This window comes from Paramisgurnus dabryanus, chromosome 8 (assembly GCF_030506205.2).
Source record: "Paramisgurnus dabryanus chromosome 8, PD_genome_1.1, whole genome shotgun sequence".
Lineage (NCBI taxonomy): Eukaryota > Metazoa > Chordata > Actinopteri > Cypriniformes > Cobitidae > Paramisgurnus > Paramisgurnus dabryanus.
In genome coordinates, this window is record NC_133344.1 from 14,480,078 (window position 1) to 14,506,565 (window position 26,488).

Sequence of the window (26,488 nt, forward strand, 5' to 3'; positions counted from 1 at the left end):
TTAAACCAATGCAGTCATACTAATTTATGTATAACTGTTTACAGATGATTACTTTAGCCTTATTGCAAGTAATATAGACATAATTTATGGTTAATATTTGTCATTTACCACTGGTACAGGACTATTTATAGATTAAAGTGCCATTCGTTTTTGTGATAATATGAAATAAGAGAAGAAAGTTCTATTCTCCCCCAGATGTTTATATAAAATAAGTATTTTCATCACTTTTTCATCTCAAATAAGTTTTTCATCACTTTGACATTTAATTATTTGAACTTCGTTTGAAATTGTACACATTTGTGTCCGTCTACACAGCACAAGCCTCATCTGAAAAGATGCGGTATTATAACACATTATCTCCACTGAACACATAACCTGTTCATGTCAGCCTACACAACACATAAGAAGCAGATTTTTACTGTGTAGCTGTGTTGCATGTGCATTTCTTGCATTTTATAGACGTGTACTGTGTCTTCCTGTCCATCTTATGTCCACACACACTGCAGTACAATGTGTTGCTTTTGGCTACAACCCTAAATGATGAAAATGCTTGGATATGAAATTATACTTTCTCTATTTCTCAATCTTTCTCACACACTCATACACACACAAACACACACACACACCATAGGTTTTGTGGTAAACTCATGTGTTCAGGCAAGGAATGGTAATCAATACACCAATTTACCATGATTACTACACGTTTACTGTAATACAACCATGGTTATTTTTTGTAAGGGATATAATGGTAAAATGTAGAATGGTTCCTGTTAGACAAAAGGTAAAGTTTTTGGGACATTGGGGGCAGACAAGTGTTCATGCTTGATATATAACATGTTGTATCTTTGCGCTGTTACAGCAAGTGCAGAAGGACAAAACTCTGCCATGCATCCATCACATATCTACAGACAGATATACAAACACACTTATGGACTCACATCAGTCCCAGATAGAAGAAAAACAGAGTGAAGTTACATAGCACATTCAATTTTCACTCTCTTATTACCCCCGGGTCCAGTGGACCCGAACACCACATATGTAATATAAATGTGTAGGGGGGGTGTATAGTGTACAATCATTATAAAGTTGTTTATTTTTATGTTCTTTATAGAAAATGAGCCAAGGCCAATGAATCTGAGGTTGAAACAACAATTAATTGCATATTTTTTCTTTAAGTAAACATTAAAAACGGGTCCCACAGACCCGAACACCACACAAGGGTTAACTTACTACTTTACTGTATACGTAACATTATTACTACACTTGCCTTTCTATGCTTTTTCCTACATCTATTAATGTAAAGCTGCTTTGAAACAATTAACAATTGTGAAAAGCGCTATATAAATAAAATTTGAATTGAATACATTTTTCATTTCATAAAAAAATGTTTTATGCCTTCCAACTGTTTTCTGTCTGCTTTTTAAGTATTGACTTGAGAATCACAATATATTGATATCGATACTACATTTCTTCAATTTAGAAATTCAGACTGAATATTCAGTTGTGGTGTTTCAAAGGCACATGTATTTCCTGTTATCACCTGATAAAAGAAAGACAATCTGTTTGTTTCATTTTCCTTTCTTCACTTTCACTGTCATTTATTGTCAACTTACAACAAAAACCGGCAAACAGATGTTGCTTTAAAAACATTTTGTAGACAAAACATGTCTTTATTTTGAGTATCAACAGCATCAGACAGCACTTTAGGGTCTGTAACTTGCAGATGAGCTGCAAGTTACAGATCAGCGACAACAGGATGTAAAACTAAATGTGTGAAAGCCACCTCACTGAGTCGGATGTAAATGTTTTTCTAAAATCAGGGTAAGGTATAGGAGAAGCCCCCTTATTACTGAGAAGACCGGAGTTCAACAACAACTAAAGTGTTTCACTATTTATTTCTAATAGTAACAGAGATTGTTGTTAATATTTTTTTCCTGTTGTACAGGGAGTGAAGGAGATGTTATTTCATGATGTTATCCTTGCTGCTTTTATCTTTAGTCTTTGTCCTTCAGGTAACACACTTATTTTGTGTCTGTATTATATTTTCAGAGAATGGCTTTATTGTAACTGTTGTTTTTTATGTGTCTAACTCTCTTTTTGCGGTGGTAAGTCTTTTAGTTTTTGTCATCCCAATCCTGTATTTTATATTTTCCCTGTGAAACACAAATGAGTAAATACAGTTTAAAGTGACCATGATTGTCAAGCTCCTAAAATACCATGAAAAGAAATAATAGTTCTTATTTACATTTATGCATTTGCCAGGCACGTTCATCCAAAGCGACTTACAGTGCATTGCCATTTTTACAGTGCCAATCTTTTTCTTTGCTACAGGAGATGGTCTCACTCAAAACTGGGTAAAACAGTGGCCAGATGAGGTTTACGGTACACCTGGAGAAAACATCACCATACATTGTCAGATTCATGCAGATGTACAGAAGACCATCTCCAGGTGCCGTGTACAGTGGTACACCGTGGACAGAAATGGGACATATGCAAGAGTCGACAAACATTCCCAGTTTAGTGGCAGACATTTTGAGAACAGTAACGAAAGCCATTGGAGCTCAAGTCTCACTGTGAACTCTCTGGAGATGAACGATACGGGAACGTTCTGCTGTAATTATATCTGCAAAATTAATGGCACTGCTCGACAGCACTATGGAACCAGGACACGACTTGTTGTACATTTTAAGATTGAAAACGAAACTGTTACTCAACAGTACCCACTGCTGGCCACCACTATTACAGGTAAGAGGATGAGAGGAGGAGATTTGTGAAAATAATGCATTTTAGTTACTGACTTATAACATTTTTTATTGCAACCAAAGTGAATTTACTGAACCTAAACATAAGTGAAGTATGATGTCAGATGCACTTAGAGGGTTTTGCATCCAAGCTCTTTTAATTTCTTTCCTCTAGAGGTTTATTAGCAAAATAAAGATTATATAGACGTTAAAGTCTTTCTAACTATAACGAAAAGGTAGTTTCTTTCAATATCTTAAACTTCTGCTTTTCTGTTTTCAGATGGAGTAAAGGGCAAATCCAGAGTTTGCATGCTCTGCTCATTTCTTGTTTCAATTGTCTTATTTTCTAAATTTGTTGTATTTATATTTTTTACTTTTGTTATACTTCTTTCTCCATAATAAACCAGACTCTAGATACATATCTATACACATTATGTTCACATCCTACTCGTTACATTATTACTGAGATTTTCTCTTTGGTGGAACAATTGAATCATCGTGTGGGCTGATTGTTAATTCTCACACATGTGTGGTTATTAAATGTTGAACGGTCCTGCCATTTATTTCACACAAAAAAAATTTTTTTCCATCTATATATACCAGCAGCGACAGAAGGATTTGTTTTCCGACAGTAAGTTTACAGGGGTGTGAACCACCCCCGTTTGAGGTTTCTTATTACAGTTTTTTTTTTCAGTCGGTTTGGTGCATTTCACAAATCGCTTTTAAAATGTGCAAAAGAACAATTCGTACAAACTGCACAACATCATGGATGTCCTGCAAAAGCCTGTAACTTATATTGAATTTAAAAAATGTCATCAGTGAACATGCCAATGCCATCAAAATGGCAACTCCGTGTGTCATTGTTCATGAAAAAGACAGTCAAAATATTAAGCCATGTTTTCAATTTAAAACAAGTGTACACAATTATGTGTCAGTGTTTTCTGATGTAAACTGTGGAGAAATTCACTTTTTCACTTTTATTTTTGTTAACAAATTACACACGTGATTTTGAAATAAAATCAGATTTTTACAGTAATAATAAAAAAATACAAAACTAGAAAGGTTAACTGTACATTGTAAGAAATATCACGTTTTGTAACTCATAATTTAAGCTTCACAGAAATGTATCAATTCAGTTCACATTTATAAAAGACAAAAAAAAACTATGGAAAACATGCTTACAGTAACAGATTATGACACAAAGGTCAACAATTTTGTAATGTGCCTTGTACGATGAACCAATTCCTAAATGTTTTGAGGTGTAAGACTATTCAGCAGAAACCAGTATAATGTATTTTAATAAAAATGACATAAGCAATTTAAAATGTAAGAAAAAGTAGACAATTGTACATAATCAGGTGGCGGAGCCAGACATTGTAGACATTGGGGGCTTAGCCCAAATCTAGGGGCTCCAAAGCATGGTCCCCTGCTAATATTTTATCTCCATTTACCGCAGCTTTATAAACCATGTTTTAGTCTAAGTGTTCTCTGTATTGTCATTTTGAAATTGTAACATAACAATTTTTTTGACAATGACACTTTAACTTCTTTTATCCAAAAATGGGTTTGCCACCCCCTTGCTCCGCCCCTCAACATATTTATCTGCATGACTGTACCAAAGCATTTGCAATTTGTCCAAAACAATGAGAATTTGCTTTTATGTTGTGCACAACGGCCTTGATTATGTGGAGGTTAAACAAAGTGTTTTGAAAAATTTATTTCTGATCCAGAAATCCAGAAATGGTCCAAAGTCACTGAAAAAAAACTGTAGGCTAATACAGAAACCTATGTGATCTTTTATTGAAAATTTAAGTAAATATTCAGTACTGTGCAAAAGTCTTAGGCATGCCACAATTGATTAGTGTTTTTTGCAATTTAGTGATCATATATAATTGTTTCTCAGTCTGTTTAATGGAATACATCCAGAAAATACAGGAAATGTGTATATATTATATAAAAAACTGTATAGGAATGTAAACTGATGTGTCAAGTTTTTAGGGTAAACTCCACTTTCACTAAACTGCACGATCTCTTAAACCTAAATAAAATTAAATCCTAATTTCTAGTTTTAAAGAAATTAGTCTTTTTACTTCAAGATGTGTTTTGTGCAAAGATAGGTCTCACTAAACACCAACGATGCCTAAAGAAGAATTTTTTTGTATATGTATTTTTTGTTCATATTTCATGTATTTTCTGTTTGTATCTTAAAAAAATAAATTGAAAAACAAATATGGATGGACATTAAAACTTTTAAAACAACAAGTTTGGTGGTGATGGCCTAAGTAAATGGCCTAATAAATAAATGTTATACTTTGATAGACGAAAGACATTTATACTCGTCCACCCACTCTAAAAAGCTTGTGTTGTTTCAACCCATAGTTGTGTAACAACAAACTTTATTTATAAAAGCTTATTTATAACCCAACCGTTTAGTTTGAAGCAACCCAGCATTTTTTAGAGTCTGAGCCAACCACTGATGTAAAGTGGCAGGGTGTAACCTAAGTAATTTTTCATTAGTTGCCACTCCTAGAGTTATTTTTACCAAATGAATGCAAGGTGGTACACATTGCATTGTGAACAGACTGTGCAGTTACAAACCTTTCGGCCTTGTATCGTATTAAAATCAACATTAGCCAGCTGTCTGGTGAATAAACAGCGTGACCAAAGCAGAATATGCTGAAATCTGATAATGCATGTTAGTTTTTTATTAGTGTATAGAGTTCATGCATGCAGCTGTGCTAATAATAAATAAATAAAAATAGCAATTAAGAATGTTGCCTCTCTAGTGTAACCTGTGATTTTGTAAGACGCTTGTATGCAGATACACCCGTTTAACCTGTTTGTAGGCTATATGGCTGTTTTTTGTTGTACATATGTGTCATAGCCTACAAAAATGCTTTGCAGCTCATTTCAGATTCTTTATTTATTGCAACTTAAATAAAAAAATTCTCCTTCAGACATGAATAACTTCCCTAATGCTATTTTACACAAATATGAATATAACAGCAGACTATGATGCAGTAGCCTAGTATTTCACCACCAGGGGGAGACACAAGAGACCGCCCGAAGGTTTTTATACGCTGATAAGTACATGTCATATGACAAGAGGAGGGGTGTGTGCTCACTGCTCACTTCAAAACACACACACAAAGCTGAATGAACTATCTTAAAGTCTGCTGAGGAGTTATAGCCTACATATTCATCTCCAAACTATGATTTCATTACAATTTTAAAAACAGAGTCTTTACCGAAGCAATGATCGCATCTTGTGATGAATCACATGTAGTCGAGAAAAATAAACCCCATTTGGATTGTAATGGACCCGTTGGGAGAGTTAAGGGAATGGACATCTGTCGGTCAGTCGCACCTCTGATCTCACCTGAGTCCACGTGCCCGCGCATCTCTCTTCCTGGTGTGATGGACTCCGAAGGGCGCGTGGACGAGTCCAGACTCAGGACGTATATTTTTAAAAACGGTAAATTTATGTGGTGGTCTTGAACTGACACCATCATCAATCATTTAGGTACTTACACATTATTATTATACTGTTCAATGTAATATAAAAGTAACTTACGTAGCCTAATGTTAAAGTTTTAATGTAGTCTAGAACTGAAAAGATTTTAGTCATACTTCAAATCAAACGTGACAGCAAAAAGCATGGTTAATAAGATAAAATAATTGCTCAATTTTAATAAGTGGTGTTAGTGTTGTAGTTTATGCTGAAAACTTGTAGGCCTACTGTATGTTTTTGCTTGGCTTAGTCTGGTTTAGGAGACTAAGCCAAGCAAAAAGTAAGGCGCAGATATAAAAAAAGTTGTTAGGTTTGATGCTTTGATCTTTTAATCATTTTAACTATTAAGGACACTGTTAAGGATGTATTATGTATTTTTATAGAGTAAATAAACAGACCTTGATATTACTGTAGTTTAGTAGTTACAGTATACTGCAAATATAAGCTTAATGACGCAAAGTACCGCGTGAGCGATTCTAGAAATCATACGGAGAAGTCTAATTTCGATTCGCTCTCGCGGTACTTTGACGTCATCGGCGTGTCATTTCTTGCGCCGCCATGAAGTCGATCACACTTATCGACTTATTTATTTGTTGTATTTTTTTTTTTCTATTTGCGTACAAAAACAATGTTATTAGTCTCACGTTTTAACAATTACAGGGCTTTTTTTCTAAGAACATTATTTAATTTTTTTATTTATTTAAATTGATTTAATCCAAATATCTCGGGTTTGTTTTGTGTTTTTCATCACCACTCTTAAGATCCAATCACATTTCTAGCAGAAACGCACCCTAGTGACATCACAACTATGTGGCACAGGCGTGTGACGCATGATTACATCAACTGCAGCGTTTAAAAACACACACACAACCATTACATGATAAGTTCCTCTCAGGCTGTGTAAAAAGAGGATTAGAAGTTGTTTTTGTTCTGTGTGGACCCTTAAACCCCCCTGATCTAATCATGCATTAAGAAATTCCTTTTAAGTGATGCAATTAAGTGGTGATATCTTAACAGTGATAAAACTCTGTCTGTTTGTGTAGTAAGGCTTTAGTGTTTACTGTGAGTATTGTACTGAATGTAAAGACACAGCAGAATACCTCTGATACTCTTTAGTCAGTAAGATATCAGTTCAAAAGAAAGATAATGCAAGGGGTATTTTTCTAAAAACAGTTTAACATTACATTTATGCATTTAGCAAATGTTTTTTTTTTTCAAAGTGAATTACATTGCATTACAAAGTATACATGTTTATTAGTATGTGTGTTCCCTGGGTTCGGACCCATCACTTTTGTGCTGCTAACGCAATGTTTTACTCACAATAGTTTTACCTTTCCAGCAAATTTTTATTGAAATGCATTGCACTTTCTCAAATCTAAGCACATTTGTGACATAATGAATGAATTAATTTAATGAAATCATTAATTTAAAAATATTTATAGATTAATAAATATCACATGTTTGAATATATACTGATTCATTTACATATTGTATTTTCATTGTGGAACTTACTGGTAGAGCATTGTGTTAGCTGTGCAAACGGTTGTGGGTTTAATCCCTGGGAACATACATACTGAGAAAATGTATACCTGCCAAATGCATGAATTTAAATGCTTGCAACCTGTTTACGTCCATTTATTGCTAATGTACAGTAATGTACTGTAAATCTTTCACCTCTATGTGTCTTGTCATCTTAATACGTATGCATGTCTTCTGTATGACATGTGTTGTATTTGGGTGATTCAGGTGGCATTTCACCGGAGGAACGGGGTCAGGTATGGCGCTTTCTGTTTGGCATGTACCCCTGCAGCTCTACGGCACTGGAGCGCCCCCTGATGCTGGAGCAGATGGCAGTGCGCTATCGGCACATGAAGAGGAAGTGGCAACAGCTGCTTCCTGGAGCCGTTCGATTACGACTTAACGGCACTGATGGTAAGTAAAATTTTGGGGCAGGACTTACACAATCCTGCATGTATACAATATTAAATCATGCTTAACATGCAGTATATATGTGAAATACGTATATGTGTTATATTATGAAACTTACAGTGTGTGTTTAACAATTTGTGTGTTGCCTGGGAATCGAACCCATGACCTTTGCACTGCTAAGGCAGGGCTCTACAAGTTGAGTTACAATAAAAACAGATGTCTGTGTTTTTGTCTCCCATTGTTTTTTCTAGCCGAGCTGTTGGCTGCTGTGAAATATTTTGATCAGAGGCAAGACAGAGAACACAACAGACAGCATGCTCATTTAGACGAAGTCAGTGAGCGAATGTCTTTTTTGGAGCTGCAGTCTCAGGTATAACCAAACATTTTTCAATTTTACGTAACTTTTTGATTTACATATTCATTGTGAGACCAAACAACAGACATTTCAGCTCATGCTTTCTTCAATGCTCACATAAACAGTACCATCACTCCTATTGCTAACCTAAGCTGACGTAAGTCTCTATTAATGTTCAGGTGCTGTTTGAACGGGTAACCTTTGACTTGGAAGAGCTTCAGGAGGCCATACGCATCATCGATAAAGATGTTCCCAGAACAGACAGAGATTTACCATACTACCGGTGAGAAGTAACTTAGTTTGTATATTTAGGGGTGGCTTCCCGGACAGGGCTTAAAGGGGACATATTATGAAAATCTGACTTTTTTTCATGTTTAAGTGCTATAATTGGGTCCACAGTGCTTGTATCATCCTAGAAATTTTGAAAAAGATCAACCCAGTAACTTAGTTTTGGTAAACCTTTCTATGCAAGCATGTGAAAAATAGGTCATTGAAATTTAGCTCCCCTTGTGATGTCAGAAGGAGATAATAACGCCCCTTAATCTGCACTATCCAACCACGGCACTGCCATTTAGAATGCATAGATCAGCTCATTTGCATTTTAAAGGCCATACCTACAAAGTGGCAATTTTATCTATATGGTATTTTGATCTAAAACATCACATACATACTCTGGGGACGCCAAAGATTTATTTGACCTCTTAAAAAAATGCATGTTTTAGTTGTCTTAACTTAAGACGAGCTTGCACTGACATATCTTAAAATATATCACTGCCATTGTTTTGTCTAAAGGTCACACCAGTAACATTGTTTGTAAGGTTTGTTTGTAAAAAACGACTTTAAAATCCTAATATAATATCCTAATATAGTCCTGTCTTAATCTAAACCCTGTCTGGGAAACCACCCCTAAATGTGCTTAATAATAAACATAATATCCATGTGTTGGGATAACATCAGTAGTTCTGTTTTTAAAACCAATGACTTTTCTCTTGGCTCGTTTGGTTGTTTTGTTTGTTTTGTCAAATAGTACAGTTCCGCTTCGTCCAAATACTTTTTGTGCTAAACAAACAAAGTGTTGTGACATCACAGATGTCATTTTCCAGTGCTGCACATACACGTCATTGCCATTGCAATTTTTCATTATGCATTTTGCAGAAGCTTTTATCAAAAGCGACTTACAGTGCATTACAAGGTATAGATTTGATCAGTATGCATGGGTTCGAACCCACAACCTTTTGTGCTGCTAATGCAATGCTTTACTACAGGAACACAACCTATAAAACAACATTGGAATGATGACCAGCAGCTGTCAGACCAAACTAGAAAACTTCAGTCTTATTGTGGTTAAACACTAACCAGTTAATGATTTGAGTCTTGTTAGCTCAAGTTGTTTGCATAATTCACTTTACAATGACTCATATAATATCAAATTTACTGACGGTTTTAAACCAAATGTAAATATTCAAAATAATCACAGATGCTGAATAAAAAACACATTTGGAGAGTTTAAAAATTTAGGTCAGCAAAAGTCATAAGACAGGATACTGGCCCCTCACTTATTTTGAAACCATATCTTGCTTCATATAGTAACTTTTATTTAAGTTGAACATTATTGAAGTTGTTTACTCAGTTAAGATACTTCTGCTTTTTTCTTGAAATAATCAGGTGTGTAATTTTATTATATATTTTTATACAGGAAGGAAGGCTTGGGTAACCTGCTTGTGTTGAGAGATATCTTAATCACATATGCTGCTTTTCACCCAGGTATGTGGCTTTTCATTTTTTGAGAAGGGAAATGACGACATCTAGTGGTTAAATTGGGAACTATTCTTTATTTTGTCCTATGTTAACAGCATCTCTCTCTCTCTCTCTCTCTCTCTCTCTCTCTCTCTCTCTCTCCCTCTCTCTCTCTCTCTCTCTCTCTCTCTGCAGAAGTGAGTTACGCTCAAGGAATGAATGATCTGTGCAGCCGCTTTCTGGAGGTTCTGGACTCCGAGGTGGACACTTTCTGGAGCTTTTCCTGTTATATGGAGAAGTTTTCCAAAGACTTTCGTGCCGATGGACTTTATCGGAAAATGGGTGGGTTTTCTTTAATGTTTTTCCACATATTAAAAACATGTCATCTAGTTCACATATCTATATTGTTCTTATTGATGTCTTTGGTTTTCCTCAGAGCTGGAAGCTGCTTTGCTAAAGGAACTGGACCCTCAGCTGCATGCTCATCTGGTAACAGATAACTTCGATAGACTCATGTTCTGTCACAGGTTTGTATTTATTCCTGGTAATCTGACTTGCTTGTTTAACTTTTTTTCTCTACTTTTTGTTCATCCGTCTTTCATCCTTTCAGTAGTTTATACATCTCTTCATATTTTTTATGTCTCCCCTTAAAAACATTTTTACCCAAAATGAAATATTTTTATATTATTATTTGTTGTCAATCAAAATGACTTTCCTCTATGAAACACAAAATGCAGAATGCATTTAAAGGGCAGTAAATTTACTTAAACTACATTTATATGTTTGGCAGACACTTTTATCCAAAGTTGAGGTCTTCTCAGGTCCAAAGAAAAGAACCCAACCCAAATAACTTTTTACCCGAACCCGATGTGTATAATTTATATATATATTTTTTAAAGAAAGACCTGACCCAAGAAAAACCTGACAAAAGTAGGCCCGGGCCTGACCCGATACAGTGTAATTTTTTTATAGTTTGGGTCTTCTCGGGTCCGTTCAGGAAAAAAACACGTTCATTTTAAATTACCTGAGGATGCTAATATTATACCCGACCCGAGTCCGAGTCACACATGAAACTTTTAGACCTGAACTTACTCAGGTTGGACCTCTGGTTTCTGGATCTAAGTGGACCCGTGAAGACCTCTAACTCACATTCAAGTGCATACATTTTTGAACAATATGTGTGCTGGGAATCAAACCCACAATGTTTGTGCCTGTTAACACAATGCTCTACCTGTTGAGCTACACAAATATTGTTTTTAATAGAAAGCTTTCTGTATTAAATGTTGCAGGTGGCTTCTGTTGGGTTTCCAGCGCGAGTTCGAACACAGTGATGCTCTGCGTCTGTTTGAAATTTTTAGCTGTGATCATTTAGAGCTCATCTCACAGCAGGTGGATCGCGCTCGATATCAGGAGAGACTGTCACGAAAACAAAGTCTAGGTAAGAGTCGCCTAAATCTGCTTTATTAAAACCTAACTATTACAGCGTTTGTGTTTTGGCTATAATTATGATTTTGAGTCATATGAGGCTTATTGAAGAGGTGTATGATTATTTTTTTTTTTATGGACTCTGCTGGAGATCAAAGTGAGAATTAATTAGAGGAATGAACCAACCCATATGTTGGGACGATAATATATCCTAGAGCTTTAAGGATTTTAACTCTTTCCCCGCCATTGACGAGTTATCTGGTCAATTAAGAGAAAATGGTTCCCTGCCAATGATGCTTCCCGTGACGAGTTTTTATGGCATATATATCTTTATTTCTGCTATTATCCACTAGGTGGTGCTCTCATCCATCTTATAAAACACTTCCACGCATCCACTGATTCAGAAACAGTAAAAACGCTGTGTATGTTTTAATCATTCCAAATTTGATTGGTAACAAAAGCCTTTACAAAAATGCTAAATATGTGTATTTTTGAAGAAACCTACCCATATTTGAGAGATGATAAAAAGAGAACAATGAAGATAGGATGAAACTTTTTTTCCTGTTTTTGTTTGTTTGAAAGCAGAGGGTCTTTAATATATTGTATATTTATATATTTATAGATAAAATTTTTCTGGAAGGCATTCAACTTTTGTGAAAATCATAAAAAAAATGGCTGGCTTGCAACTTAAAAGAAAAACATTGGCGGGGAAAGAGTTAGCTTGGAGACTTTATTCATAGTGTTAAAGTTACTTGCAGCAGCTCTTCTAGGAAAATTTTGATGATTTGTTATCCTTGTTTTGATTCATGCATCTGTTTTCTCCAGAAGATGAATCTGTGACAGAGCTACATGCCGTAAATACAGATTTCACATTTGAACTCTTCATGTGCGCTACCATACTGCTGGAGAACAGGGACACTCTTCTCAGCTGCAAAAATGAAGCTCAACTCATCCAATTTACAAGCAGGTTTGTGTTTATAGCATCTATATGTGTGTGTCTATGCTATAAAGAGGTAAAGTTTTATTTGGAGATGTGACTCATGTCTCAGCTGTGTTTGCGATTTCCACTTTTTAAACCTCTGTGCATATTTTTTATATTTGGTTCAATGACGTGACATTAATTATTTTGTGTCCGCATGGTTCAATTAAATGTAAAAGGGTTAAAATTTCAAAATAAATTTGCAGATTACTTGCATACATTCTCTTTTTTGAGGACCAAGTCTAAAATTTCTGGTTTTATTTCCCTTTGAAAAATAAATGCAAAAATGTCAATGTGGTGTAACCGGACTGTGTCAATTTGGTGTAACTAGTATTTTTTTTTAAATTAAAATATATATTTATATTTATAAAAAAAGTGGAATAAAAATATAATCTTTTTTAGTGTGATATGATTTTTTTTTACATAAATTTTTACATCATTCGTCACAGATTATTTAGAAAACAGAGCTGTGTTCAGCATATGTCCGGACATATATTACAAAAACGCATAAAAATTTACATTTAAAAATAATGAATAAAATTATATTTTAAATTTTTTTATGATTATGCGTACATGCCATGAAGGTGGATAAAATATTTAATATTTCTAATTCTTTATCGCTATTGAAGGTTACACCATTTGACATTTTTAGGTCCAGTCTTAACTTCCATAAAAATGGTCCAAATGCAACATAAATACACTTTGTGCATTGAAATATACCTGATGCATGCTTTGAAAACAAGATTTTTTTTTAAGATTTTTGAATTTCTCATCTTGCCAAACTGTTTTTGTCACTGACCCATTTATGTTAATTTATTTACTCATTATTAAAATCAAAGGTTAAAGGTATGTTGATATCCTCATGATTGTATTGTATAACCAGGATATTTCTATATCAGTCTGCAGGGCAAGCTGGACCTAAACAGCACACTGAAGAAAGCCGAGGAACATTTTTATGACTATTGTAAAGGATCGGCCTGGGATTATTTGAGCGGCCGCTGTCATGTGCGCAAGAACAAGGAGGATTTCTTATATCACCTGAGACACCTTTTCTCCTAAGACCAAAACGGCCTAAATGGGATTTTCCTGGAAAATGTGACGGATACGTTCCTGTGGAATTTTAACCGGAAGAATGATGCTGCTTTTAAATCAGTGTTTGTTGCATGAACAAGATGAAAAGAGTTTGCTCGTTCCAAACACTTGATCTGCTGGATTTATTTGACATTCAGTACAGTAGCTTACTCTGAGATGATCTTTCATCACTTATGATCCAAACATTTACTGTAATTTGGTGTCATTTTAATTCGTTTTTACCTGACAGTGCCTAAAAATGCAGGTACAGTATTGTTTGTAAATTATGTTTTTTTTTCTTTTGCTAAGACTTGACTAAGCCCTTTACTGCAGATATCACAAAATACAGTAAGAGCTAATGTCAGAAGAGACAGAAAGGTTTGCCGCTGATTTAAATGAGATTCGACCTTTTATACCATCTACGAAACATCTGGTGCACATATAAGTCACAATATAATAATAGAAACGCGTGCTGATCAGAAACCCGGTTCTGAGAAGCTCTAGAAAATCCCTTGTGGTCTTCTCACACCAATTTCAAACAGTTCTCAAGTATCATCTGATCAGAAATAGCTCAGTGAATGGAGACACCGGGACCCCGTTTACCCCGAGATCACAGTGCCGTTGTTTTATTATGCAGAGGGCATGAAACACGTTTACACCTTGTTTGCACACATAGGAGTATGGAACACTAAACATTTGCATATTTGATATTTTATTATTATTATTATTATTATTTATTAGTTACTGTCACCAATTGACGCTGTGCACATTCACTGAAGGAGGGTTTGTATTTTGCATAGGTTTTCTTTGAACCTACTGTATGAGTGCCGTAGCAGGTTTATGCATAATTTCTTGAAATTTGCACATTATTTTTATGCTGTTAACTAATGTAGCATGATAAAAAAAGATTTCATAGTAATGTTAAACTGAATGAACTGAGAGAGAGATTGAGAGGGTGGGGCGGTAACCATTTTATTTTAAGCTTTACTCTGACATTTAAGCGCTCTCTTTCTAGTGAGTCATGGACACTACACTTTTAGTTTGTACTGCGTGCTCAGTACAATGTTATTCTGTAATAAAATGTGATACTACTTATATAATTGTATTGTTTGCCCTCTTTTCAAGCTGATTTAATGAGCTGTAAAGTATGCATAACATCTGTAAACACTGTAATGCTCATTAAAACCTGAATCCGTCCAATTGGGTAAAGATTTTTGCACGTCTTTTAGCTTTAAACGATAGTTAATCTCATAATATTGTTTCTGTACATGGTTAGGCAGTGAACTCCAGTTTCAGATGCAATTAATTTACTATAAAAATGGGGGGTTGGTTTAACCCAGTTGGGTACATATTGGACAGAACCAAGACTGTGCTGGGCTGTTTCAACCCAAATACTGGGCTGTTTCAACTCATGGTTGGACAACAACAACCCAGTGTAGGATCATTTATAACCCAGTAGTTAATTATGTCAAATATTAAACCATCCATGTGTTAACCAACCCAAATTTTTAGAGTGTTCATTTAAATGGACACTCCACTTTTTTGGAAAAGTCTCATTTATCAGCTCCCCCAGAGTTAAACATTTGGTTTTTACAATGTTTAGCATAGCTTAGCACAATCCATTGAATCGGATTAGACCATTAGCATCGCACTCAAAAAGCTTAGATATTTTTCCTATTTAACCCTCATATTATGTTCCGTGTCAATTTGACCCGTTTTGATATTTAAGCTGTCGGATAAACCAGTTAACCTGTGATTTTATTCTTGAAATTTTGTGACTTTTTTTCATTTATGGCCATGAACATGCATGCAAAGTGTAGCAAAATAATTTTGTAATGATATTGAGGTTCGGCAGTCAATTTGACCAGCATTTTGTTTTGTTTCAAAGCAACTGTATAGCCATAAATACAATATATATTTTTAGTGTTTGTTGCTATATTGGTGTTTTACTTTCCTGATATGGGGGTAAAAATGCTTCTCCTCACTCTTTTGAGTGCTGAAAAAGGCTTTTACAGACACAGATGGTAAAAGTGACCTATCATTTCTATTTACAATGTATATCGTTATCGTTTTCTTCCAGACATTTTGTCACTTTTTCTCATTTAGAGCCATGAACATGCATGCAAAGTTAGGATAAACTGATGTGTTTTGAAGTTTTTTTTTTTAAGCACAAATAATGATTTTTGTTACGATTTTTATGTTCGCGGGTCAATTTGACCCAAATTTGTTTTTTCCTGGCAACTGTATAGACCCAAAAATCGGACACAATACAAGACCACCGGAAAATTAAAAGTTGCGATTTTTTTTTTGGCAGAAATGGCTAGGAACTATACTCTCATTCTGGTGTAATAATCAAGGACTTTGCTGCTGTAACATGGCTGCAGGAGGTGCAATGATATTACGCAGTGCCCGAAAATAGTCCTTTGCTAGTCAAAGTTACCAAGGGGACTATTATGTCAGTTACCAAGGGGCTGCTGCGTAATATCATTGCGCCTCCTGCAGCCATGTTACAGCAGCAAAGTCCTTGATTATTACACCAGAATGAGAGTATAGTTCCTAGACATATCTGCCTAGAATATCGCAACTTTTAATTTTCCGGTGGTCTTAGTACACAATGTAACTACATTAGATTTAACCCTTGTATTGTGTTCGATTTTTGGGTCTATACAGTTGCCAGGAAAAAAACAAATTTGGGTCAAATTGACCCGCGAGCATAAAAATCGTAACAAAAATCATAATTTGTGCTAAAAAAAATAAAAAAATAGTTCCTCGCCATATCTGTCTAGAGTATCGCAACTTTTTATTTTCTGGTGGTCTTAGTACACAATGTAACTACATTAGATTTAACCCTTGTATTGTGTTCGATTTTTGGGTCTATACAGTTGCCAGGAAAAAACAAATTTGGGTCAAATTGACCCGCGAGCATAAAAATCGTAACAAAAATCATAATTTGTGCTAAAAAAAATAAAAAATAGTTCCTCGCCATATCTGTCTAGAATATCGCAACTTTTAATTTTCCGGTGGTCTTAGTACACAATGTAACTACATAAGATTTAACCCTTGTATTGTGTTCGATTTTTGGGTCTATACAGTTGCCAGGAAAAAACAAATTTGGGTCAAATTGACCCGCGAGCATAAAAATCGTAACAAAAATCATAATTTGTGCTAAAAAAAAATAAAAAATAGTTCCTCGCCATATCTGCCTAGAAAATCGCAACTTTTAATTCTCTGTCTTAGTACAGAATGTAACTACAAAAGAGTCAAGTTTTCAATAGGAAAAATATCGAAACTCTTTGGTTATTTTTTTAGCGTGATGCTAATGGTCTAATCAGATTCAATGGATTATGCTAAGCTATGCTAAAAGTGCTAGCGCCAGACCAGGAGATCAGCTAAACGAATTCCAAAACTTTACAAATCAAATGTTTAACTTTAGGGGAGCTGGAAAATGTGCATATTTTCAAAAAAAAAAAGTGGTGTCTCACTTTAAACAATTAGGATTTACCCCAGGTCTTTTCCAAATGAAAACTATGCTACTTAGTTAACACACAATAATGCTTTTACAAACCTTATATAATATTTTAATTATATAAATATTATTAATTCGTTTTCTTTGGTAAACTCCAGTCACCTAGGGTACCAAGTATGCCAGGACCATCACATACAGTATATAAGAGCAAGACACCACAAGGTTTCATTCACAAATCTAGCATTGTATATGATGGTTAAGCGTGAAACATCAATTTTACTGCTCATTCTTCAGCTGACGCCCATGTGACCTAACATGTGCGTATCACCCTTATGTGTTTCACTTTTAATACTTAATGAAAAACTTATCTTGCCAGAGCATATGTTTATCTAGCACACTACAGCACCACCAGTCTTTTTAAAGACAGAAATCTTTACATAAATGTACTGTAAGTATTTTTAAATGTAAAGTAACTGATGAAGACTTTAAATCCTTTGCATGGGAACTATAGCGTCTGGTCTGTGTTTCTTTGTGCTGGTACTAACAGTCGGTTGTTACGTTACTGCTCTTTCTCTGAATAGCAGATATTGGGCTGCTGAGCCAGAGCACATGAGTAGTGCAGTCTGGAAGTTTCTCTGGAGTCAGGTGACCTCACGCTGCTGCCTATAAACGCAGATCAGTGTGTGTGAGTGCAGAATACACCAGAACAGACTCCAGACTGGTGCTGAGGGACACAACACACATTTCCTCTCACTTTTCTATCAACTTAATCAGTCAGGTAAAAGTTTTCTTTGAGGCATTGCAAGAAGCTCGCAACAATTTTGCTTGCCGTTCTGTGTGTCTCCTGCTTGTGCGTTTTGGATTTGAACACTTTTGGCAGTGATCAGATCTAAAACGTTGCCAAATGCATTTTATCTTTGCATTTGTACACAGCTGATTAACACGCTTGTCAAGCAAGGCAGTGTAAAAACCATGAAAATGAATAGGTTAACGAAACGTAACTCTTTGCAACAAACAAGGTTGTATTTGTTAATGGATTAGCTAACATGAACTAACAATGAACAACACTTCTATATCACTTATTGATCTTAGTTTATGGTATTTTCAGCGTTTACTAATACATTTTTATAATCAAAAGTGGTTACTGCTAACATAACTTGGGGTTAATGGACAAGAAACTAACACGAATAACAGAACTGACATTAACAAAGATTAATAAAGGCTGAAACTATATTCCCTAATGTTAGTTCATGTTAGCCAATGCATTTGCTCATGTTAACAAATACAAGTTTATTGCAAAGTGTTACTGCTGTAGTATATATATATATATATATATATATATATATATATATATATATATATATATATATATATATATATATATATATATATATATATATATATATATATATATATATATATATATGTTAAATGGGCACGCTTTCCAGATTACAGATCTGCAGGGCATTCACTCACTCAGTCAGCAATTTTAGCACTCGTCGGACGGCTTTTTATGCAAATGTCAGTTATGGGAATGTTATAAACCTTTTAGTTGGCATAATGTATATTTGTCTACCAAATTATTAATTATACATTAATATAGGCCTTAACAGTTAGATCATAAGGTGTTAATGAGAAACAATTTCATTCAATTGTTTCAGTCATCTACTATGAGAAAAAGATGGGGGTGACACAGTGGGTAGCACTGCCTCACAACAAGAAGGTTCTGAGCCCTGGCTAAGTCAGGTGACCTTACTGTGTGGAGTTTGCATTTTCTCACTGTGTCACCGTAGGTTTAATCCAGATACTCCGGGTTCCTCCCAAAGCCTAAAAATATGCAAGTTATGTGAATTGGAGATGCCAAAATGCCCCTTCCCTAACCTGTGTATTTCAACATTTGTATGGATTAACCGATTCTTACCATGAATTTAGCCATAGATGTTGGGATGGCGTAATGAATAAATAAAGCAGAAGAAATTATTTCTTTTTTTCAAAAATGGTCCCTATTTGTCACTGGGCTAAAGAATTTGCATTAGTACATCAGTCAGAGGCACATATTGGTACCAAAGAGTGCATATTATTGCACAAAGCTACATGTTGGTATTAAATGTGTATCTATTAGGATATTTTTCAATTGCACTGCCACAGTGAAAGCTTGGGACAATTTTTGACCTTTCTTTTGGACAGTGTATAGGCCTAAACTAAAATTCCTCCCTCTGGATACATTGTCATGCATTCAGACCAAATAATGCAGCTATTGCAGGTCACATGAACTCTACATTACCTTTATATCTCTTTGTATTGTTTTCCCAGTGTGCTCTTATCTCACAATGTTATAAACAACTTTGTGCTTTATGTTGGCCAGTTTTTCTTTTTAGTTTGTAAACATCTTTCATCTGAGATACTAAGCTGTACAAAGTTAGTAAGTGCACTAAATGCTTGTTTATTTCTGTATTTAATATAGACAAATATAAACAACTAGGTAAAGCTGAACAGTGTAAAATAATAATCTAATTACATAAAATTAATTTTGAGTCAGCAGTAGGCCGTGCATGGTGACATAACTTCACAGTAGCTGTGCCACACATACACACCCTTGGTCATGGCATACAGCCAGTTCAGGGTTTTTTAAAGCAGCTGACGGTTCAAGCATGGTGGCGTGACCACATCGGTCAAAAATATGGTGGTAGTTACACTACGTGCCAGTATATTTATACACATGTACATTTTATTCATTTAATTCACCTTTTAATCACATGTACACATATTTAATGATTGACAATTATTTTTATAAATGATAACAGTGCTTATTATTTAGATGTTAAAGTCCAATATACAAAAATAAAATATTAGTTAGATTGTATTGCAGTACATGTTTGTGACAGGTTATCACAAGGTTTGTTTGGACATAAAAATGTGTATAGCTTAATATACCATGTTTTAAAAGTCTTATAACCAAAATGCATATTTTATAACAGTATTTAAAAAAAACTGTTAAAGACTATTAACCTTAAGTCATGGTTTTCGTGTTCAGGCAGGATGTCAAAAGGTCCAGCTGTGGGTATTGATTTGGGCACCACCTACTCCTGTGTGGGCATCTTCCAGCATGGAAAGGTGGAGATCATTGCCAACGACCAAGGGAACAGGACGACCCCCAGCTATGTCGCTTTCACTGACACGGAGAGACTCATCGGAGATGCAGCCAAGAACCAAGTGGCTATGAATCCCAACAACACAGTGTTTGGTAAGTCATACAATATAAGATGTGTATAAACATAATGTACATAATATCCATAAATTCATACATAGTGAAAAGAACATTCTGGGAAAATATAACGTTGATGCTCCTAATCTCATTATTTAATCAGTGTCATATCATTATGTGACTTTAGATTGGCTTTGATAGGATCAATAAATATTAATGAAATTAATGTATTACACTTTTAAACCATTAGATGCCAATGAAGTTATACAACTATATATTTGTTGAGGTTTGATCTCCATTTACACCCTGAATAAAATCTGCTGCATGGCCATATATGGACATATACTGTATGTGTATAAAACCACTGCTTTGCTGTCTTTGTCTTTCAACAGATGCCAAGCGCCTGATTGGTCGACGCTTTGATGACGCGGTAGTTCAGGCTGACATGAAACACTGGCCCTTTAAAGTCATCAATGAGGGCAGCAAACCCAAGGTGGAGGTGGAGTACAAAGGAGAAATCAAGACCTTCTATCCTGAGGAGATCTCCTCTATGGTCCTCACTAAGATGAAAGAAATTTCTGAGGCGTATTTGGGCAAGGTGAGATGAGAGCAACATAATACCACTGTAGTTGAGTTACAGAAGCAATTCATTTCACATTATAAAGCCTTTTGCATTTATGTATTTATTTTTCAGACACTTTTTGGCCATGCACACACCCACACAGGAACCACAAATTATGAGTTTTTACAATGTGGTTGTCAGTTATGAATAATATGTCAAGATTATGTTTGTGATAAGTGCACTTCCTAAAATGGTGATGTATAAGTTATGGGATCACTACTTTCATACTGATCTTGCACAATTCTTCTCCATTATAACTAAATTGCAAACAAAATAGTATAAAAGGATTAAGAAAATCTGTGATTTAAAATATATTTTGAACAGAAATGAAATGAAATATTACAAATTTTGGACAAAAGCACATTATTATGTACATAGTATAGCAAGCATTTATTATTAATTATATAACTACTATTTTGTAGAATGGACCATGTAAAGGTCATTTTTTCGCCTGAAGCACGGAAACCTTGTTTACATTAATGTTTAAACATATTTTTCATACCTGCAGATCCATCCAAAAGCATGCAATAACTTGTCAAATACAGTTACACCCATGACATATTTTATATCATAAACAACACCACAACACAATCTAAAGGCCTCTCATTGGCTGGAGGCCATGATTTTGCAATACCATTTTATAAGGCTTGGGTTCAGTTTGAAAATCTGCTTTTGTAATTTTAAAATGATTGACATGAATACAAATAGAAAACGAAAGCAGACAAACAAACGTTTTGTGGTCAGGTGGTGAAGTGCAAAGATTCGTAATCAGTTTTATCTAATAACACGTTATAAAGTGGTTTTGAGAACTTCACCACAGATTTATATCTGATTGTATGTCAGCCAATGATCTTCAGAAGTTTGCAGAGAAATATTACAGATGGAAAAATAGAAATGTTTGAAGATGAAGCATTTGCTAACACTGCAATATAAAGCATCCCTTTGATTACAGGAAGGTCATGAGTAAATTTTTTAGAATTTGATTTGTGAAAGATCCTGTTTTTGTGAACCTTTATTGCATGTTTGCACATTGCATTCCACGGTTACTTACTGTAAACTGTTAGATGAGATCTGTCGTGAAATAAATTACACTAATGCATATACTTTTTGTCACAAAGTGAGGATTTCTAAACACATGTAAGCTGGCATCTACAAACCATTGGGTTTTTCAAATTAAAACCAATCCCAGACAGCACACGACTCTGTGCCAGATCATTACCGAATCTGTGCCGAAGTCAGCAGATCTGGTGCGGATCTGGCACGGCGTTGTCTGCTAAAAATATTTAAACAAACAAACTTAACATCTTTGGGTGATTTATTTTAAAGGTCAATATAATATGATGTATATAAAAACCTCCCTGATGCATTTTTCACAGTGAATGTAAATGTGCCTACTCAACCTCTGATGCTCATCAGATCTTTTCATTTGATATTGATATGTTAGGCTGTGACAAACGCAGTTATTACAGTGCCGGCTTACTTCAATGACTCTCAACGGCAAGCCACCAAAGATGCTGGAACCATTTCAGGCCTGAATGTGCTTCGCATAATCAACGAACCAACAGCAGCTGCTATCGCATATGGGCTGGACAAAAAGGTACACGGATATTCTGAGTTTAGCTTTGACAGTTAAAAGCTTTATATGGTATATTACTTGTTTAAGAGCATGAAATTGGTTGACCAGAAGAACATGTCTTGAGTACATTGATACAGTAATGATTGTTATATTGTTTATTGTAGATATTTGTACAGTTAGTGTCTAGTTTATGGTAAAAATCAGGTTTACATACAGTAATGTGCTCCTGAATAGCTCAGTTGCATAGCATTGTGTTAGCAGCGTAAAAAGGACTCCCAGGAACACACATAATAATCAAATGTATACCTTGTAATGCAAGTCGCTCTGAAAAAAATGTAATGATAAGCATCATAGTTGGACTAAGCCGTTTACATTAGCAGTTCAATGGTTACTAAATTAGTGTATTGTTACAGGTTGGTAGTGAACGCAATGTTCTGATCTTTGACCTGGGTGGTGGCACCTTTGATGTGTCCATCCTGACTATTGAGGATGGCATATTTGAAGTCAAGGCGACTGCCGGTGACACGCACTTGGGCGGTGAAGACTTCGACAACCGAATGGTCAACCACTTCATTGGCGAGTTCAAGCGCAAGTTTAAAAAGGACATAACCAGCAACAAACGCGCAGTCCGTCGCCTGCGAACGGCATGCGAGCGGGCCAAGCGCACCCTCTCCTCCAGCACGCAGGCTAGCATTGAGATCGACTCTCTCTATGAAGGTTCCGACTTCTACACGTCCATCACCAGAGCACGTTTTGAGGAGCTCAACGCCGACCTCTTCCGTGGAACGCTGGAGCCGGTGGAAAAGGCCCTGCGGGATGCCAAGATGGACAAGGCGCAGATCCACGACCTCGTGCTGGTTGGCGGTTCCACTCGCATTCCCAAAATTCAAAAGCTGCTGCAGGACCTCTTCAACGGCCGGGATCTTAACAAAAGCATCAACCCTGATGAAGCAGTTGCCTATGGAGCTGGTAGGTGCTTTTATGAACACCACGGACGCATCAGGTTTCTTAATCCTGGTTTTGAGAACCTCAAAGTTAACAGAGAGATCCATGAACTGAACCATGAACCAGGATTAAGAACCACTGATTTAGATTCTAGTAGTTTAGAAGTCTTGCTGGTGTGTAACATATTTTTATTATCTACGTTCCCTTAAAACCCATCCAGCGGTCCAGGCAGCCATCTTAGCGGGAGATAAATCCGAGAATGTCCAAGACCTGTTGCTGCTGGATGTTACTCCTCTTTCTCTGGGGATTGAGACAGCTGGTGGTGTCATGACTGTGTTAATCAAGAGGAACACCACCATCCCTACTAAACAAACCCAGACGTTCACCACCTACTCAGATAACCAGCCCGGTGTACTGATCCAGGTACTATAAATAAAAGAGTTGCAAGAATTGATAACCGTATTCCGAGTTGGCAAATTCATGAATTTCAACTTGATTTGTATGAACACACAACTGACACCTGCTTTACGTTTAATTAGGTATATGAAGGAGAGAGAGCCATGACAAAGGACAACAACCTTCTTGGCAAATTTGAGTTAACAGGGATCCCTCCTGCTCCTCGTGGTGTGCCGCAGATTGAAGTTACTTTCGACATTGACGCCAACGGCATCCTCAATGTCTCTGCAGTGGACAAAAGCACTGGCAAGGAGAACAAGATCACAATCACCAATGACAAAGGTAAGATCATTTCCACAAATGAGACCTTTAAGATCAGGACAAACTCTCAGTTCTTCTAACGCTGTCCCTTTCTGTAGAGTTCATTCCTTACTCAGTTTACTTCAGAGCTTTCTTGAGTTCAAAAACCAACTCAGTTGTCCACCCTGAGTTTTCTCCTAATTTCTCTTGCTTCTTTTAGGTCGTTTGAGCAAGGAAGACATAGAGCGTATGGTTCAGGAAGCTGACAAGTATCGTGCAGAGGACGAAATTCAGAAAGAGAAGGTCACGGCCAAGAACACATTGGAATCGCTGGCCTTCAACATGAAGAGCACTGTGGAGGATGAAAAGCTAAAGGACAAGATCAGCGCGGATGACAAGAAAATCATCATTGACAAATGCAATGAGGTCATTTCTTGGCTGGACAGAAACCAGGTAGGTAACAATAAAAAAATTTGAACTGCACACAAGCGCTAGAGGTTAAGACTAACTTTGTCGGTTATGAGTTTGTCATTGAAGAATCTTTGATACAATTAAATTTCCTTGCCTTATGGAAACTTGACTAGTCACCCAGAATGTTTCACCCAAAAACACAAACACCATTAACCCGCATGTCAACAAAACATGTGTTGCAATAGCAATGTTAATTGGCCAGTATCTCTCTCAGTCATTCTTAAATTTCTTCAGTGAACTGAATGTTAACTCTTGTGCGACAGACTGCAGAAAAGGATGAGTATGAACATCAACAGAAAGAGCTGGAAAAGGTTTGCAACCCCATCATTACCAAGCTCTATCAGGGTACTGGTGGCATGCCCGGTGGAATGCCGGGGGGAATGCCTGGAGGATTTCCTGGAGGGGCAGGAGGTGGTGCAGGAGGGAGTGCATCCGGTCCTACCATTGAGGAGGTTGATTAATCCACAAAAAAGAAGAGGGATATTAAGGCACACACACAGACACAAAGCACCTAAAGTTTAATTTAATACATTTCAAACAGGCTTATTATGATGCATTTAATATCTTGTACTCACATTGACCCAGTGTGCCAGATGAGACCAAAGCAATATGTCACACTTACATATCTGAGGTGTTACCGTTTAGTTACTTGTATTATTACTCAATAGGAATGGCGATTTGATTCATTCATGTTTTATGACTTATTTCAGGGTGTTTACCTTATGACTCAAGATGCTATAATAAACATTGAATTTATCAAATCTTGTCTTCTTGTGATATTTGAATGGCTTTTGAATGGATTTAAGGAGAAACATTCAGATCCTTGCTACAACAAAGACACTGTCAATAATATCGTACTGTTGAGATTGTTGTTTCCAGCACAAATCACGTGTCTCTTCTGTGAAACTAGTTACCTCCTCCAGCATTATCCCTTCTGTGACTCTTTGTGTCACCACTGGTTAAAATAAAATTTTAATTTCTATTATAACTCATTTAAAGGGGTCATATGACGTTGCTACAAATAACTTTATTGGGAGAGCGGGGCACAATCTAACGCTTTTTGACTTTGGCTCTATCATACAAAAAATATTTAAGTTAGATGAATAATTTTTTTACACAATCAACACACACATCTCTGCTACAAATAAACACTTAACGTTTATTTGTGGGACCTACCGTTATCGTACAATTACACAGACATTGACAGGAGTGGAAACGTTACAACTTACCCCATAGGTGGGGTTTATTGTAACAAAGAGAGGGTTTGTTGTAACACCTGCTAAAAAACTTTGTTAAAACACAAATAACTCAATAAACACAAAACTCAATAAAATTCTGTCTTTTTACTAAAGGTGGATATTGATTATATATCTGCTTATAATAGACACACATTCATCCATCCATGATCCTCCATCTAAGAAATGACCAGTGTTGGGGAAAGTTACTTTTAAAAGTAATGCATTACAATATTAAGTTACTCCCCAAAAAAGTAACTAATTGCGTCGCTTAGTTACTTTTCATGGAAAGTAATGCTTACATTACTTTTAAGTTGTTTTTACGTTACTTTTTCTTACTTTGCAGGTGTTTTTTATGACTGAGAAGTATAAATCGCAAAAATGTCAAGCTCTGGTCTGCTATCTCCATTTCTGACTGAAACTGTTCACGCAGAGTGTGTAATTCTACGTTAATACGTTCAGTTTAATGCAGTACATTGTTTTTTCCATCTAATTAATTAAACTGAAAAGTAACTCTATTTTAA

General features: G+C 35.8%; 2 protein-coding genes and 1 long non-coding RNA gene across 7 annotated transcripts; all 3 read left to right on the plus strand.

Moving 5' to 3' along the window:
- The first annotated feature begins 1,827 nt into the window (after window positions 1-1,827).
- Window positions 1,828-4,853, plus strand: LOC135770355 (uncharacterized). Its single transcript, XR_010542604.1, has 3 exons — window positions 1,828-2,012; window positions 2,332-2,745; window positions 3,022-4,853. It is a non-coding gene; the product is annotated as an uncharacterized lncRNA (long non-coding RNA).
- Window positions 4,854-5,898: 1,045 nt separating this feature from the next.
- Window positions 5,899-14,855, plus strand: LOC135770802 (TBC1 domain family member 15). 3 transcript variants are annotated; one of them, XM_065280611.2, is made up of 10 exons: window positions 5,899-6,216; window positions 7,999-8,184; window positions 8,433-8,551; window positions 8,716-8,819; window positions 10,233-10,300; window positions 10,469-10,615; window positions 10,710-10,800; window positions 11,563-11,711; window positions 12,524-12,665; window positions 13,577-14,855. In XM_065280611.2, the coding sequence occupies exons 1-10, from the start codon at window positions 5,997-5,999 to the stop codon at window positions 13,734-13,736; spliced, it is 1,386 nt and encodes a 461-aa protein (XP_065136683.1). In that variant the 5' UTR covers window positions 5,899-5,996; the 3' UTR covers window positions 13,737-14,855. The 3 variants fall into 3 exon arrangements, with proteins under 3 accessions (XP_065136683.1, XP_065136684.1, XP_065136685.1); XM_065280612.2 differs by having other exon boundaries at window positions 12,527-12,665; XM_065280613.1 differs by having other exon boundaries at window positions 6,075-6,264.
- A 2,986-nt stretch (window positions 14,856-17,841) lies between these two features.
- hsc70 (heat shock cognate 70) lies at window positions 17,842-25,490 on the plus strand. 3 transcript variants are annotated; one of them, XM_065280608.1, is made up of 9 exons: window positions 17,842-17,992; window positions 20,249-20,458; window positions 20,812-21,017; window positions 22,486-22,638; window positions 23,031-23,586; window positions 23,783-23,985; window positions 24,102-24,300; window positions 24,479-24,711; window positions 24,993-25,490. In XM_065280608.1, the coding sequence occupies exons 2-9, from the start codon at window positions 20,254-20,256 to the stop codon at window positions 25,188-25,190; spliced, it is 1,953 nt and encodes a 650-aa protein (XP_065136680.1). In that variant the 5' UTR covers window positions 17,842-17,992; window positions 20,249-20,253; the 3' UTR covers window positions 25,191-25,490. The 3 variants fall into 3 exon arrangements, with proteins under 3 accessions (XP_065136680.1, XP_065136681.1, XP_065136682.1); XM_065280609.2 differs by having other exon boundaries at window positions 17,872-17,992; window positions 20,253-20,458; XM_065280610.1 differs by lacking the exon at window positions 17,842-17,992 and adding an exon at window positions 19,622-19,636.
- Window positions 25,491-26,488: the final 998 nt, after the last annotated feature.

What these genes read in the sequence shown, in the direction of transcription:
- hsc70 (XM_065280608.1), top strand. Translation starts at nt 20,254, where the DNA reads ATGTCAAAAGGTCCAGCTGTGGGTATTGATTTGGGCACCACCTACTCC. An exon ending in AGCCCGGTGTACTGATCCAG is followed by an intron (nt 23,986 to 24,101) that starts GTACTATAAATA and finishes ACGTTTAATTAG; the next exon opens with GTATATGAAGGAGAGAGAGC. An exon ending in CACAATCACCAATGACAAAG is followed by an intron (nt 24,301 to 24,478) that starts GTAAGATCATTT and finishes TGCTTCTTTTAG; the next exon opens with GTCGTTTGAGCAAGGAAGAC.
- LOC135770802 (XM_065280611.2), top strand. Translation starts at nt 5,997, where the DNA reads ATGATCGCATCTTGTGATGAATCACATGTAGTCGAGAAAAATAAACCC. An exon ending in AGAGATTTACCATACTACCG is followed by an intron (nt 8,820 to 10,232) that starts GTGAGAAGTAAC and finishes ATTTTTATACAG; the next exon opens with GAAGGAAGGCTTGGGTAACC. An exon ending in GTCACGAAAACAAAGTCTAG is followed by an intron (nt 11,712 to 12,523) that starts GTAAGAGTCGCC and finishes TGTTTTCTCCAG; the next exon opens with AAGATGAATCTGTGACAGAG.